The sequence below is a fragment of the Eriocheir sinensis genome, chromosome 70 (genome assembly GCF_024679095.1).
Source record: "Eriocheir sinensis breed Jianghai 21 chromosome 70, ASM2467909v1, whole genome shotgun sequence".
Classification (NCBI taxonomy): domain Eukaryota; kingdom Metazoa; phylum Arthropoda; class Malacostraca; order Decapoda; family Varunidae; genus Eriocheir; species Eriocheir sinensis.
This window is the reverse complement of record NC_066578.1, coordinates 2,872,849-2,889,197: the sequence shown is the minus strand read 5'-3', so window position 1 is coordinate 2,889,197 and position 16,349 is coordinate 2,872,849. Positions and strand designations below refer to the sequence as shown.

Genomic DNA, 16,349 nt, shown 5'->3' with positions numbered 1-16,349 from the left:
ACCGTGTAGCAGCGACGGGCCAAATTTGTGCCATGATTTAACCCCCTCAAAATAGATGATGCATAATCCGATCACAAATGCTTTGATTATATATTATGAAATCGTTTGTGTGGGGGGTGATTTTTTCTCATTTTTTTCGCTTAGAGGGACCAATAAGAAACATGATCCCCGCTGCTGCCGGTTAATTAAGGACCACTTTAGATGATGGCAATGTCCACCGAAACTGTCTTGCAAATGCACATCTTTAGCCTGCCAGTGTGGGTTTTATTCACAACATGAGTATGGCAAAAACTGACGATTAAAATGCAATATGACCATCAGTGGTTATGTCCTGTGCAAGATTTTGTTGTAGACATTAGTGAAAGTAAGAAATTAATTTGTCAACTGATTAACGCTGTTGCTGTTGCTGTTGCGGTGGCTGAGTGGTAGCGTGCTGGGCCCACATTCACCACGTGATGGACGACGCGAGTTCGACTATCAGTGGTTATGTCCTGTGCAAGATTTTTTTGTAGACATTAGTGAAAGTAAGAAATTAATTTGTCAACTGATTAACGCTGTTGCTGTTGCTGTTGCGGTGGCTGAGTGGTAGCGTGCTGGGCCCACATTCACCGCGTGATGGACGACGCGAGTTCGAATCCCCACGCTACCACCTCGGATTTTTCAGTCACCGCCGAGTGGCTTAAAACTACCCACATGCTGTCCTAAAGACCACCCATCAACCCGGACTCTAGAGGAAACCGTCCAAGTGAATCAAGAAGGAGTTCCGGGGGGCAGCATGAGTCAACTTCAGAGAGAGAGATGGTGCCACTATAAACACTTGCCTGCGCCATGACGGGCTGGGGCCGACTACCATCCAGGCCCCTCAAGCAAGCCTACAGGCGCTATAGGCGTAGACGTAAAAAAACAAAAAAACAAACAAACAACTCTCTCCTCAAACAAACTCCTCCCGAAATTGACCTCTCTTTCGGCCATCTCTTTTGATTCTTTTTTTGTAGGAGCAGCGAGTACCGGGCTTTTTTTTTTTTATTATTCTATCCTTTTTTTGTGCCCTTGAGCTGTCCCCTTTGTTGTAAAAAAAAAAAAAAACAAACAAACAAACAAAAAATGCAAAGTCAGCTGCCCTCTTACCCGAGTACCCCGTGGGGCAGGAGCAGACGTAGCGGTTGAGCATGTCCTGACAGGTCCCGTTGTTCTGGCACGGGTTGCTGCGGCACTCGTTGATCTCCGCCTCACAGAACTGCCCTGAGGGAACGAGGGGCGGTTATGCTTGGTGGCCCGAGACGAGGATCAAGACTACACAAGGAATTAGGGCGGTATTCTCAGACCCTCCCGCCTCTCACATCAACTATTTCAAGAGGCCAAAAAGGACATCAATTGGGTTCTCATGAGTGTTTTCTTAGGTTCTTGGTACGGAGGAAGGGTCAAACTATAACTAGGGTCATTAAACTACCCCTGGAAATGCCCCGAACTCCTACGAAACCCGTGTCAAATATGTGAGCTCGGGCGCGGGAATGTTTAAATCCACTTTGTTTTGATCGTTACCAATGGCGGCGATCGACGCTATAGTTTTCCACGTGAAACTGGCCGATGGGGTAGTGGCGGCTGCGGGGTTAGCCTAGCACCGCACCTTGCCACACACTCACAAAACCTCTCGCTTCCTCTGCAGTCACCACTACCCCATTGGCCAGTTTCACGTGGAAATACTATAGCAGCGATCGCCTCCATTGGTAACGATCAAAACAAACAAAGTGACTGTGAAAGCGGCCCTTAAAAGCCACAGGGATCCCTTTTAGCCTCTCCCATTTAGCGTAACCCGTTTCTGGGTCGTGATCTGTAGAGTCCCTTGATAGATAGAGTCCCGACAGCCTAAGATTTGGACGCTAGTGCTAGTGTTTGAAAAGCGCGGCGAAAACACAGGGCCAATAATGTCGTCCAAATCTTAGGTTGTCGGGACTCTATGAGGGACTCTACAGATCGCGACCCAGAAACGGGTTACGCTAAATGGAAGACGCTATTTGAATGCATGTCTCGTGTTTCGCGGGCCCAGGTTCGAATCCCGGACGGTATGCTGAGAAAAATACTTAAACTGTATTTTTCAAACGCCGTGTTAGTTATTTATTAGCAGTTATGTTGCTATATAGTTTGTCTTTTCAATTCTATTTTGAGGACGGAGTTAGTTAGAAGCGTTGGATTTTCTTAGTGTAAGTTGACATATTATAAACTCAGCCGTAAACAGTGATATTAAAAGAAATCAACAAAATTAACTAAACACGCCTTGAAAAAATAAATAAAGATAGATTAGCCATATTGTTGTTTAAAAATTCATAAGACGTTTAAAAAATCAGGTGTTAGTCTCCCGAATAAATTAATTTCCCATGTTTTTCAAGAATTAGAACACCCCCAAACTTCACGACACAACAACAATAACAACAACGACAATGACAATAACGGCAATTACTACAACTACGACAACTCAACGGTGCGGCCACACATACATCCCCATCTACGAGGCTCATGATCCGTTCGCCGCCTATCATATCCTTCTACTTCATTTCCCTTCCTGCCACCTTCACCGCCATCTTCACTGTGACGCCAAGACTCACCTGTGTACCCCGGGGGACAGATGCAGGCGAGGTCGGCCACCAGGTCCGTGCAGGTGGCCCCGTTGAGGCAGGGGGCGGACCAGCAGTCGTCCCAGTTGGTTTGACACAGCAGCCCCGTAAACCCGTCCTCGCAGAAGCAATGGAACGAACTACTGCAAGGTGGAAGGAAGAGAGAAGAGGTTTATACGTATGCCATTTGTCCATCTCTTTCATCGCTTTCACTTTCTTTTCTCTTTCACGGTGTATCAGGTGTTTTGGGGCTGCTGAAGGCGCTGCTTATAGTGTCCGTATTCCTCCCTCTCTACCTGATTGGCCTCTTTTAGTAATGATAATTGTAATGGTTATTCGTGTGCCTTCTTATGCTAGCTGCGTCTGCCACTGCTCATTGGCGCCTTTCCCTTTATTTAACATTCGGTGGTCGCTGGATTGAGTTTGTTTAGTACTGTAACATCCTTCGCTATATCCTGATTATCAGTCTTAGGCCACTCGGCGGTGACCAAAAAATCCCGGCTTGCGGCGGCGGGCGGGATTCGGGCCCGCGTCCTTCTGGACGCGGAGCCCGCACGTTAACCATTCAGCCACTGCTGTTCCATCAACTTTTTTCCTCACTACATTGGAGTTGAAGTCCTCCCTAGTGGCCGGGAGATTTATCCCCTCAGGGGTTCTGTATTCTTGCCCATGGCCAGCAGTCAGTACAATTCCTGATTATGAGTGGTAGGGGTGGGCCCTGCAACCCCGCCCTGTAAAACTCTTAACCCAGCTAACGACAAAACAATAAGTATAGCTCGGGGGCAGCTTTGCAGGGGAGCCCCAGCACACGGTGGGTTCATTCGATGCACTCGCCTCGAGTGATCCTGCCGGTAAGGTGGGGTTGAGAGTGCATGAGCGCGCCTGTGTAACCGGCCTCTTTTTTGCAGAGACTCTACGTTCTCTATTCTATGCTGGGTGAAAGGCAAAGTCTACGGAACCTTTAGTCCGTGTTTGATCTTAGTGTTCTTATTGTTGTTCAAATCTCAAGTCGGAACGTATAGGGTTAAGGGCGGCCTGAGTGCCTATATGGGGCCCGGCCTCAGAACCCGGCCCATGGTTAATCAATCTTCGTAGGGCCCGGCGTATGGGCTCTTGGAACATCCTCAGCCTCTTGGATGATCACCGCCTAGGTTACTTATTAAATGAGTTCATAAATCTGAAGGTGGATATAATAAGACTAATAAAAGGATTATCTATTATTTCAAGAAAGGACAATCAAGACACCTCCGCACCCGGAATTAACTCTCTCTCTCTCTCTCTCTCTCTCTCTATAGGAGTAGTGCTCTCTCTCTCTCTCTCTCTCTCTCTCTCTCTCTCTTTACTGCAAAAGATTTTAACTCTTCTAACTCTCTCTCTCTCTCTCTCTCTCTCTCTCTCTCTCTCTCTCTCTCTCTCTCTCTCTCTCTCTCTCTCTCTCTATCTATCTATCTATCTATCTATCTCTCACCTGTTGAGGTTGTCGACACACACGCCGTTGTTGCAGGGGTTCCTTATGCACGCCACGCCCGCCTCCACCTCAGCCACGCCCACAGTCGCCGCCACCACCACTACCATGGCCGCGGTGGACATCCTGCACCTGGCAACACAACAATCAGGGTCACCATAATATCGTACTCAGCGCATCGTATCTTCCGGTTTCTGGGGTCATATTAGGCTTTTTTTCTTCACATTTGTAACCTTTTTTTATGCCCTTGAACGGACTCCTCTGCTGTAGAAAAAAAGCTTTCGTAAGAGTTGTGGGCATTTTCAGTGGTAGTTTTATGACCCTGGTGGTAGTTTGACTAATCCTCTATACCATGAACCTGAATAAAGACTCATTAACACACGATTAATCTCCTTTTTGGCATTTGGAAATAGTTGATGTGAGATTCGGAAACGTTTAAAAATGTCGACCATATTCTATTAGACATTTCGGACAGGACTTTCGTAGGAGCTGTACGCATTTCCAGGGGTAGTTTTATGACTCTCGTGATAGCTTGACCCTTCTTCTGCACTATGAACATGAAAATACCCTCATTAAGCTCCGATTAATCTCCTTATTCTTAGACATTTCGGCGTCCAAGAACACACACACATTCGACAGGACTTTCGTAGGAGTTGTACACATTTCCAGGGGTAGTTTTATGACCCTCGTGGTAGCTTGACCCTTCTTCTGCACTATGAACATGAAAATACCCTCATTAAACCCCGATTAATCTCCTTATTCTTAGACATTTCGGCGTCCAAGAACACACACACATTCGACAGGACTTTCGTAGGAGTTGTATACATTTCCAGGGGCAGTTTTATGACCCTCGTGGTAGCTTGACCCTTCTTCTGCACTATGAACATGAAAATACCCTCATTAAACCCCGATTAATCTCCTTATTCTTAGACATTTCGGCATCCAAGAACACACACACATTCGACAGGACTTTCGTAGGAGTTGTACGCATTTCCAGGGGTAGTTTTATGACCCTCGTGGTAGCTTGACCCTTCTTCTGCACTATGAACATGAAAATACCCTCATTAAACCCCGATTAATCAAGTAAAGGAACCCAAGGACAAAGAATCGATGGGGGTGAATGAAGGATGTCAGTTCGTGGATGCAGGATTTCCTTAGATAGTTCAACTCGTAATACAGAAACAAGAAAAATATATATATAAAAGGAAACCGTAGCATGCAAAATTAATCGTTATGGAGTTAGATGGAAAAATTAGAACCCAGACTTAAGAGATTTGTACATTATCATTTCAAGCATTCTATTAAAACCTCAAGTGAAGGAACCCAAGGACCAAGAAGCGATGGGGCTGAATGAAGGATGTTAGTTCGTGGATTCAGGATTTCCTTAGATAGTTCAACTTGTAATATACAGAAACAAGAACAATAAATAAAAAAAAGGAAACCATAGCATGCAAAATTAATCGTTATGGAGTTAGACGGAAAAATTAGAACCCAGACTTAGAGAATTGTACATTATCATTTCAAGCATTCTATTAAAACCTCAAGTGAAGGAACCCAAGGACCAAGAATCGATGGGGCTGAATGAAGGATGTCAGTTCGTGGATGCAGGATTTCCTTAGATAGTTCAACTTGTAATACAGAAACAAGAAAAAAAAATATATAAAAGGAAACCGTGGCATGCAATATTAATCGTTATGAAGTTAGACGGAAAAATTAGAACTCAGACTTAGTTGTACATTATCATTTCAAGGATTCTATTAAAACCTCAAGTGAAGGAACCCAAGGACCAAGAAGCGATGGGGATGAATGAAGGATATCAGTTCGTGGATGCAGGATTTCCTTAAATAGTTCAACTCGTAATACAGACACAAGAAAAATATATATAAAAAAGGAACCGTAGCATGCAAAATTAATCGTTATGAAGTTAGACGGAAAAATTAGAACCCAGACTTAGTTGTACATTATCATTTCATGCATTCTATTAAAACCTCAAGTGAAGGAACCCAAGGACCAAGAAGCGATGGGGCTGAATAAAAGTGGTTATGAAGCTGATTCAGGATTTCCTTAAATAGTTCATCTCGTAATACAGAAACAAGAATAGGAAAAGATGAGAGGACGACCCTTCTTTGCTACACCTAATTCATGGAACAGACGGGAAATTGAGTTTAACTAATTTTATATCTGAGAAAATACTGCATCCGTTTGACACTGAAAAAATAACGAATTATCTAACGTTACATGAGAACGATTGAGCTATATGTGTATTAGTGTGTAGCTATGTATATTGCCTTATGTGTGTACTCATATGTATTTTTCTACAGTAAGAGGAGCGGCTCAAAGGCAAAAAAGAAAAAAAAAAAAAAGAAAAAAAAAAGAAGTCCGCTAATCACTGACCCTATAAAAAATGAGTTTAGAAGAGTGGCCAAAAGAGAGGTCAATTTCGGGAGGAGAAGTCAAAAGAGAGGTCAATTTCGGGAGGAGAGGTCAAAAGAGGTCAATTTCAGGAGGAGAGGTCAAAAGAGAGGTCAATTTCGGGAGAGGTCAAAAGAGAGGTCAATTTCGGGAGGAGAGGTCAAAAGAGAGATCAATTTCGGGAGGAGAGGTCAAAAGAGAGATCAATTTCGGGAGGAGAGGTCAAAAGAGAGGTCATTTTCGGGAGGAGAGGTCAAAAGAGAGGTCAATTTCGGGAGGAGAGGTCAAAAGAGAGGTCAATTTCGGGAGGAGAGGATAAAAGAGAGGTCAATATCGGGAGGAGAGGTCAAAAGAGAGGTCAATTTCGGGAGGAGAGGACAAAAGAGAGGTCAATATCGGGAGGAGAGGACAAAAGAGAGGTCAATATCAGGAGGAGAGGTCAAAAGAGAGGTCAATTTCGGGAGGAGAGGTCAAAAGAGAGGTCAATTTCGGGAGGAGAGGTCAAAAGAGAGGTCAATTTCGGGAGGAGAGGTCAAAAGAGAGGTCAATTTCGGGAGGAGAGGTCAAAAGAGAGGTCAATTTCGGGAGGAGAGGTCAAAAGAGAGGTCAATTTCGGGAGGAGAGGTCAAAAGAGAGGTCAATTTCGGGAGAAGAGGTCAAAACAGAGGTCAATTTCGGAAGGAGAGGACAAAAGAGAGGTCAATTTCAGGAGGAGAGGTCAAAGGGAGGAGAGGTCAAAAGAGAGATCAATTTCGGGAGGAGAGGTCAAAAGAGAGGTCAATTTCGGGAGGAGAGGTCAAAAGAGAGGTCAATTTCGGGAGGAGAGGTCAAAAGAGAGGTCAATTTCGGGAGGAGAGGTCAAAAGAGAGGTCAATTTCGGGAGGAGAGGACAAAAGAGAGGTCAATTTCGGGAGGAGAGGTCAAAAGAGAGGTCAATTTCGGGAGGAGAGGTCAAAAGAGGTCAATTTCGGGAGGAGAGGTCAAAAGAGAGGTCAATTTCGGGAGGAGAGGTCAAAAGAGAGGTCAATTTCGGGAGGAGAGGACAAAAAGAGAGGTCAATTTCGGGAGGAGAGGTCACAAGAGAGGTCAATTTCGGGAGGAGATGCCAAAAGAGGTCAATTTCGGAGGAGGTCAAAGAGGTCAATTTCGGGAGGAGAGGACAAAAGAGGTCAATTTCGGGAGGAGAGGTCAAAAGAGGTCAATTTCGGGAGGAGAGGTCAAAAGAGGTCAATTTCAGGAGAGGACAGAGGTCAATTTCGGAGGAGGACAAAAGAGAGGTCAATTTTGGGAGGAGGTCAAAGAGGTCAATTTCGGAGAGGTCAAAGAGGTCAATTTCGGAGGAGAGGTCAAGAGAGGTTAATTTCGAGGTCAATTTCGGAGGTCGGAGGAGGTCAAAGAGGTCAATTTCGGGAGGAGGGAGGAGATGCGTCCATCACGCGGTGAATGTGGGCCCAGCACGCTACCACTCAGCCACCGCCTACCCATTTTCATAATATTCATTAATTACTTCAAATTTGGAATGACTGGAATCATTTACTTCATTACAAACTTTGCTGACGAGAGACTGGTGATTTGGGCCCCTCAGACAACGACAGGCAAAGAAAGACTCCAAGTATGTACAGAAATTCAGCTTGGTTTGGTGAGGGGAAGATGACCTTTGATATAGAATATGCTTTATCTTGAAATTAAGAATAGGAAGTTCGTTTTTTTATTTTTTTACAGCAAAGGAGACAGCTCAAGGGCACAAAATAATAAAACAATAATAAAAAAGCCCGATACTTGCTGCTCCTAAAAAGATTACAGTGTCCAAAAGAGAGGTCAAACATGTGACGTGAAACTCAAAACCACACACTGATAAAGATCTCGGCGTCAAGCTTACATCGTTTCTCTTTTTTCCCCCAGTAATGCACAGAAGCAGCGCATGGGCTTCATTAAAAGGAACTTCTCATTCGACAATAAAGATGTACTACCTCCATTAATTAGGGGGCTTTGTGGTGCAGTGGTTAGCACACTCGGCTCACAACCGAGAGAGCCTGGGATCGATTTCCGGGTGGAGTTGAAAAATTTGGGCGGCTTTTCCGATACCTAGCAGTGAATGGGTACCAGGTATTAATCAGGGGATGTGTCCCGTCTCCTGGGGTCTGTTCCCTTCTCCTATAATTCCTTTCCCCTCCTGTCTCTCTCCGGCATATGACCACAGATGTTGCGCCGACTAAACGAAACTTTCCAACTCTCCAACCTCCATTAATTAATAGTTTAGTCAGACCTCACTTTGGATATGCGCCATAGTGTTGGTCTTCCTGCCGTGGGAAGGACACTGATTACTAAATTACAACATAGATAATCTTTGCGCAACAAATCTTACGAGGAAAAATTGCCATCTTTTCACATGTTGTCTTTTGGGAAACGTCGCCTCCGAGGAAAGCTGAGTGGCTGTTTCATAATACTCAATGGCTTTGTTAATGTGAGCAAATCCAAACAGTTTATGAGTGATGGCACGTCTTGAACGGGAAATATCACAAAAGAGCTAATAAATATACTCCTCTTTTAATGCAAGATGTTCCTCCCCTCCCTGTTCCCCTTCCTCACCTCCCTCCTCTCCTCCCCTCCCTCCCTTCCTTCTTTCCCCCTTCTCTTTCCCCTTGTAAAAAAAAAAAAAAAAAAGACTGCACCAGATTCTTTTTCATCGATGCTGCAGCGCGATAATGGAGTAAGCTCTCTCTTTCAGCGGCTCAAAGTAACACAATGGATGAATTTAAAAACAAACTCGGCCGCCACTTCCTAACCTAACCTGACCTGACCTGACCTGACCTAACCTAACCAACCTAACCTAACCTAACCTAACCTTACCTTACCTGAACTAACCTAACCTGACCTAACCTAACCTAACCTAACCAAGCTAACCTAACCTAACCAACCTAACCTAACCTAACCTAACCTAACCTAACCTAACCTAACCTAACCTAACCTTACCTGACCTAACCTTACCTGAACTAAACTAACCTAACCTAACCTAACCTAACCTAACCTAACCTGACCTAACCTAACCTAACCTAACCTAACCTAACCTAACCTGACCTAACCTGACCTAACCTTACCTGACCTAACCTAACCTAACCTTACCTAACCTAACCTAACCAACCTAACCTTACCTGACCTAACCTAACCTAACCTATTAATACAAGCTGAGGCAGAGATGTGAGTCCCTGGTGGTCGTTTGATGTCGTTTAACTTACGTTTAATTAAAGAACTGTCATCTCTCTCTCTCTCTCTCTCTCTCTCTCTCTCTCTCTCTCTCTCTCTCTCTCTCTCTCTCTCTCTCTCTCTCTCTCTCTCTCTCTCTCTCTCTCTCTCTCTCTCTCTCTCTCTCTCTCTCTCTCTCTCTCTCTCTCTCTCTCTCTCTCTCTCTCTCTCTCTCTGTCGTTCCCGTTCTCTCTCTCTCTCTCTCTCTCTCTCTCTCTCTCTCTCTCTCTCTCTCTCTCTCTCTCTCTCTCTCGCCCATTATTTATCATCGTTGCTGTTGTCCTATTTTCCTTCCCCGCACAGCTGCCCTCCTCCACCCCCCAGTGCTTTTCTCCTCCCCTGCCTCCCCCACGCCGTCTCCCCCGGGGCTGGTGGTCAGAAATATCCAGGTAAGACCCCAGTAATTGCTCGGGCCAAGGGAGGGACTATGCTATCACTGAGCCACTGCGGGAAAGATAATTTGATAGGGAGTGCGGTGAACTGTCTGCTTTTCGAACACTTTAGGGGATATGCTAAGATGCGCCTGGCCTCGGTGTTCATCCCCGTCACATTGGCTTCATTATGTTAGGACGCGGCCAGTAAGATATCCGACTTACCACAGTTTGCTTTTCTCAGGAGGGAGGGAGGGAGGTGAGGGGAGGGACATCTTGCATTAATAGAGGGGAAAAGAGAAGGGGGAAGGGAGGGAGAGAAGGGAGAGAAAGGGAGAGAAGGGGAGGTAGGGAGAGAAGGGGAGGAAAGGAAGCAGGGAGGGGAGGAACATCTTGCAGGAATAGAGGGGAAAAGAGAGGGGGAAGGGAGGGAGAGAAGGGAGGAAGGGAGAGAAGGGGAGGTAGGGAGAGAAGGGGAGGTAGGGAGAGAAGGGGAGGTAGGGAGAGAAGGGGAGGTAGGGAGAGAAGGGGAGGAAAGGGCACAGGGAGGAGAGGAACATCTTGCATTAATAGAAGGGAAAAGAGAAGGGGGAAGGAAGGGAGGGAGGGAAGGAAAGGAGAGAAGGGAGGAGAGGGAGATCTTGCTAGAGTGTAGAAGGTTTCCCCAGGTGACCAGTTATCGACCAGCCCTAAAAGGAGGATGAACTGGATGGGCTGTTCATCGACTTCCCAGACCGAGATTCGAACCCAGCTCAGTTCATTTATAACCCGTCCGCTGCGACTGGCACGGATTTCGCCTTCACTGGTAGCCTGGTAACATATGCTCCCAGGTCTTTCTCTGCCTCTGTGGTGGATAGTGGAGTGTTTCCCATGTGGTATTGGTGTGCTGGATATCCCTTCACTGGTAGCTTGGTAACATATCCTCCCAGGTCTTTCTCTGCCTCTGTGGTGGATAGTGGAGTGTTTCCCATGTGGTATTGGTGTGCTGGATATCCCTTCACTGGTAGCTTGGTAACATATCCTCCCAGGTCTTTCTCTGCCTCTGTGGTGGATAGTGGAGTGTTTCCCATGTGGTATTGGTGTGCTGGATATCCCTTCACTGGTACCAGGTCTTTCTCTGCCTCTGTGGTGGATACATATCCTCCCAGGTCTTTCTCTGCCTCTGTGGTGGATCCTTCACTGGTAGCTTGGTAACATATCCTCCCAGGTCTTTCTCAGCCTCTGTGGTGGATAGTGGAGTGTTTCCCATGTGGTATTGGTGTGCTGGATTTCCCCTCCCAAGATGCATGAGCTCACATTTTTGCTCACTAATTGTAGCAGCCACTTTTTGTTCCACTTCTGTAGCTTGGTGATGTCTTCTTGTAGGAAATCCACATCTAAGGGGTTAAGTTCAAGGTCGGAAGTTTTGCTTTTGTAACGACCTTCCCTGATGCAGCCCTTCATTATCTGGGTCACGTGTTTTTTTGATTTTTTTATTTATTTCTTATTCCTTTTCTCCTTTCATCCAAAATTTCTGTATTGTGTGTTTTGGTTCTTCAAATATCAAGGTCTCGTGTTTTTTTCTTTTTCCTTTTCTCTTTTCATCCAAAATTTCTGTATTGTTTGTTTTGGTTCTTGAATTATCAGTCTCGTGTTTTTTCTTTTTTTTCTTTTTCCTTTTCTCCTTTCATCCAAAATTTCTGTATTGTTTGTTTTGCTTCTTCAAATATCAAGGTCTCGTGTTTTTTTCTTTTTCCTTTTCTCTTTTCATCCAAAATTTCTGTATTGTTTGTTTTGGTTCTTCAAATATCAAGGTCTCGTGTTTTTTTATTTTTCCTTTTCTCTTTTCATCCAAAATTTCTGTATTGTTTGTTTTGCTTCTTCAAATATCAAGGTCTCGTGTTTTTTTTATTTTTCCTTTTCTCTTTTCATCCAAAATTTCTGTATTGTTTGTTTTGCTTCTTGAATTATCAGTCTCGTGTTTTTTCTTTTTTTTCTTATTCCTTTTCTCCTTCCATCCAAAATTTCTGTATTGTGTGTTTTGGTTCTTCAATTATCTGAGTCTCAATTTTTTCTCATTTCTTTTCTCCTTTCATCCAAAATTTCTGTATTGTTTGTTTTGTTTCAAATATTAGGGTCTCGTGTTTTTTTCTTTTTCCTTTTCTCCTTTCATCCAAAATTTCTGTATTGTTTGTTTTGGTTCTTCAAATATCAAGGTCTCGTGTTTTTTTCTTTTTCCTTTTCTCTTTTCATTCAAAATTTCTGTATTGTTTGTTTTGGTTCTTCAAATATCAAGGTCTCGTGTTTTTTTCTTTTTTTTCTTTTCTCTTTCCATCCAAAATTTCTGTATTGTTCGTTTTGCTTCTTCAAATATCAAGGTCTCGTGTTTTTTTATTTTTCCTTTTCTCTTTTCATCCAAAATTTCTGTATTGTTTGTTTTGGTTCTTGAATTATCAGTCTCGTGTTTTTTTCTTTTTTTTCTTTTTCCTTTTCTCCTTTCATCCAAAATTTCTGTATTGTGTGTTTTGCTTCGGTAATTATCAGGGTCTTGTTTTTTATTTTTTTATTTATTTTTTATTTTCTCCTTTCATCCAAAATTTCTGTATTGTGTGTTTTGGTTCTTCAATTATCTGAGTCTCATGTTTTTTTCTCATCTCTTTTCTCCTTTCATCCAAAATTTCTGTATTGTTTGTTTTGGTTCTTCAGTGTTCAACCTGAGTCCGCGGATTCGTAGTTTGGCACGCCAATCACTGCACCGTAATCTGATACATTAATTGTTTAGATCAGTGTACCCAACCTTTGTTTTACCCCGTTCTCCCTTTTCCAGTCGTTTTGTGGACCCCTACAACGAAATAGGTTAAGCGGGCCACTCATGACCATCCCAAGGGCCAAATTTGTCCCGCGGGCCGTGAGTTTGACACCCCTGGTACCGTTAGCTAATGTAGAGCAATTCTAACATTCAAGCATTCAGTTTTAAGGATTGTGTAGCGTAGCATGAGTTTTGTTCCGAACCGCATGTCTCCTAATTCCAATACAATAAATTTAAAGATAATCAGAATATCTATGGAACCCTTGAAATTCTTCCAGGGGTCCATGGTCCCCTGGTTGGGAACGTCTGGTTTAGATGAAGGGATCCACTGGGAGATATCATCACACACAACATTATTAGCAAAAGGGATCCACGCACAGCTGAACATATATGCCTCCAACTCTACCTTTACCAAGACTATCGCAAGATTTTTGAAATGTCGTATCAGTATTTATTTACAGTTACGCGGTTAGTTTGGCTTTATACTTCATAACATAACACTACCACCAGGGTCACTACCACCAGGGTCACTACCACCAGGGTCATAACACTACCACCAGGGTCATAACACTACCACCAGGGTCACAACACTACCACCAGGGTCATAACACTACCACCAGGGTCATAACACTACCACCAGGGTCATAACACTACCACCAGGGTCATAACACTACCACCAGGGTCATAACACTACCACCAGGGTCATAACACTACCACCAGGGTCATAACACTACCACCAGGGTCACTACCACCAGGGTCATAACACTACCACCAGGGTCATAACACTACCACCGGGGTCATAACACTACCACCAGGGTCACTACCACCAGGGTCATAACACTACCACCAGGGTCATAACACTACCACCAGGGTCACAACACTACCACCAGGGTCATAACACTACCACCAGGGTCACTACCACCAGGGTCATAACACTACCACCGGGGTCATAACACTACCACCAGGGTCATAACACTACCACCGGGGTCATAACACTACCCCTGGAAATGCTCAAAACTCCTACGGAAGTCTTTTTAAAACATGTGTTCTTGGGAGCCGATCTAGAACCAGTATCACATTCTTCAGTGCGTCCATGCAAGGCGACACGCAAATGTATATGTACCCACGTGTATTCTGAGGCTACACTGCTTGGATCATCCTCTTAGGAATGTACAATCGTTTATGTTATGCCTGCTTCTGCACTTTACTGGAACAAGTCACACAAGTTGACCTCTCTCCCCCTCCCCTTCTGTAATCCTGTATATTATCTCGCCCTCTTTCTCCTTCTTTCACTTTCACCTTCCTTTTCTCTTTATCGGCGTCTCTGGTGTTTGCGGACTGCTGAACAGGGAGCTTACTTGTATTATGTCCGCACCCCTCCCCAGTCTATCTGATTTGTGTCTTGTAATAATAGTAATAATAACAATAATGAAGGATGAGAAGCAGAAAGAAAGGGGTAGGTAAAGAAAGAACGGGTAGGAAGAGGAAAGAAAGGGTAGGAAGAAGAAGGAAAAAGAGAAAAGAGAAAATGAAAGATAGGAGAGAGAAAAGGGGTGGAAAGAGGAAAGAAAAGGATAGGAAGAAGAAGGAAAGGGCAGGGGAAAGAAATGACCAAAGAGGAAAGAGAAGATGAAAGGAGAGATAGGAGAGAGAAAAAGGGGATGGAAAGAGGAGAGAAAAGGATAGGAAGGAGAAGGAAAGGGCAGGGGAAAGAAGTGACCAAAGAGGAAAGAGAAGATGAAAGGAGAGATAGGAGAGAGAAAAGAGGCGGGAAGAGGAGAGAAAAGGATAGGAAGAAGAAGGAAAGGGCAGGGAAAGAACTGACCAAAGAGGAAAGAGAAGATGAAAGGAGAGATAGGAGAGAGGAAAGAGGCGGGAAGAGGAGAGAAAGGATAGGAAGAAGAAGGAAAGGGCAGGGAAAGAAATGACCAAAGAGAAAGATGAAAAGAGATGAAAGAGAGAGAGAAGAAGGAGAGAAAAGATAGGAAAGAACTGACCAAAGAGGAAAGAGAAGATGAAAGGAAAGATAGGAGAGAGAAAAAGAGGAAGGAAATAGAGAATAACGAGAACAAGAAAACAAAAACAACAAAACACAAGAGGAAGAGGAAAAGGGAGAAGAGAGGAAGGGATCAGAGAGGAAAAAAAAATATATGGAAAAGATTAAGTACGTCTGTGTGTGTGTGTGTGTGTGTGTGTGTGTGTGTGTGTGTGTGTGTGTGTTCTCAACAAAAACGTCGTTATTTACTTATATTCCCAACCATTCTTTCTCCCTTCCTCTCCCTGCTCCTCTTCCTCCCCTCCCTCCCTTTCCTCCCCTCTCCCTCCCTCTTCCTTCCCCCCCCCTCTACGCCGGCAAGATGTTCCCTCCCCTCTCTCTCTTCCTCCCCTTCGTTCCTTCCTTCTCTCCCTTCTTCCTCTCCTTCTCTCTCTCCCCCTCTACGCCAGTCAGATGTTCCCCCCCTTCTCCCTTCCCCTGCACCCCTTCCCTCCCTTCCCCCTCTCCCCTCCCTCCCTCCCTTCCCTTCTACAGTCCTCCAAGATCCATGGCCAAGATTTCCCTCCCTTCCTCTTCTCTCCCTTCCTCCTCTCTCCCTTCCGCCCCTCCCTTCCTCCCCTTACCCCTCCCTTCCTCTGTGGTTCCTCTCCTTTCCTTCCTTCTTCCTTCTTCCTCCTCCTTCCCCTCTACTCCACCAAGATGTTCCTTCCCTCCTTCCTCCCCTCCCTTCCTTCCTCTTTCCCTCACCTCCCGTCCTTCCTCTTCCCCTCCCGTCCTTCCTCTTCCCCTCCCCTCCTTTCTCTTCCCCTCCCGTCCTTCCTCTTCCCCTCCCCTCCCTTCCTTTCTCTTCCCCTCCATTCCTTCCTCTTTCCCTCCCTTCCTTCTTTCCTCTTCCCCTCCCTTCCTTCCTTCTTCTTCCTCCCATCCTTTCCTCCCCTCACTCCCTTCCTCTTCCCCTCCTTTCCACCTCTCCTTCCTTCCTCTTCCCTCCCTTCCTTCCTCTTCCCCTCCTTCCTTCCTCTTCCCCTCCTTCCGTCCTTCCTCTTCCCCTCCTCCTTCCTTCCCCTTCCCTCCTTCCTTCCCCTTCCCTCCCTTCCTTTCCCTTCACTCCCTTCCTCCCTTCCTTCCTCTTCCCTCCCTTCCTTCCCCTTCCCTCTCTTCCTTCCCCTTCCCTCCCTTCCTTCCCCTTCTCTCCCTTCTTTCCTCTTCCCCTCCCTTCCTTCCTTCCTCTTCCCCTCCCTCCCTTCCCCTTCCCTCCCTTCCTTCCTCTTCCCTCCCTTCCTTCCTCTTCCCCTCCTTCCTGTCCTTCCTCTTCCCCTCCCGTCCTTCCTCTTCCCCTCCCCTTCCTTCCTTCTTCTTCCTCCCCATCCCTTTCCTCCCCACACTCCCTTCCCTCCCCGTCCTCCTCTCCCTTCCACCCCTCCCTTCCTTCCTCTTCCCCTCCCTTTCCACCTCTCTCTTC

At 45.2% G+C, this 16,349-nt stretch overlaps 1 protein-coding gene across 3 annotated transcripts in view; it reads right to left on the bottom strand.

The window, feature by feature from the left end:
* LOC126988740 (protein eyes shut-like) overlaps positions 1-16,349 on the bottom strand; it is a 65,408-nt gene that overhangs the window by 40,256 nt on the left and 8,803 nt on the right. For all 3 annotated transcript variants that reach the window (XM_050847110.1, XM_050847111.1, XM_050847112.1), the window contains exons 2-4: positions 4,081-4,209; positions 2,604-2,755; positions 1,129-1,242 (exon numbers count right to left, since the gene is read on the bottom strand). In XM_050847110.1, coding sequence (XP_050703067.1) covers positions 1,129-1,242; positions 2,604-2,755; positions 4,081-4,202 — 388 coding nt within the window. In that variant the 5' untranslated portion in view covers positions 4,203-4,209. The remainder of the gene's footprint in view (positions 1-1,128; positions 1,243-2,603; positions 2,756-4,080; positions 4,210-16,349) is intronic.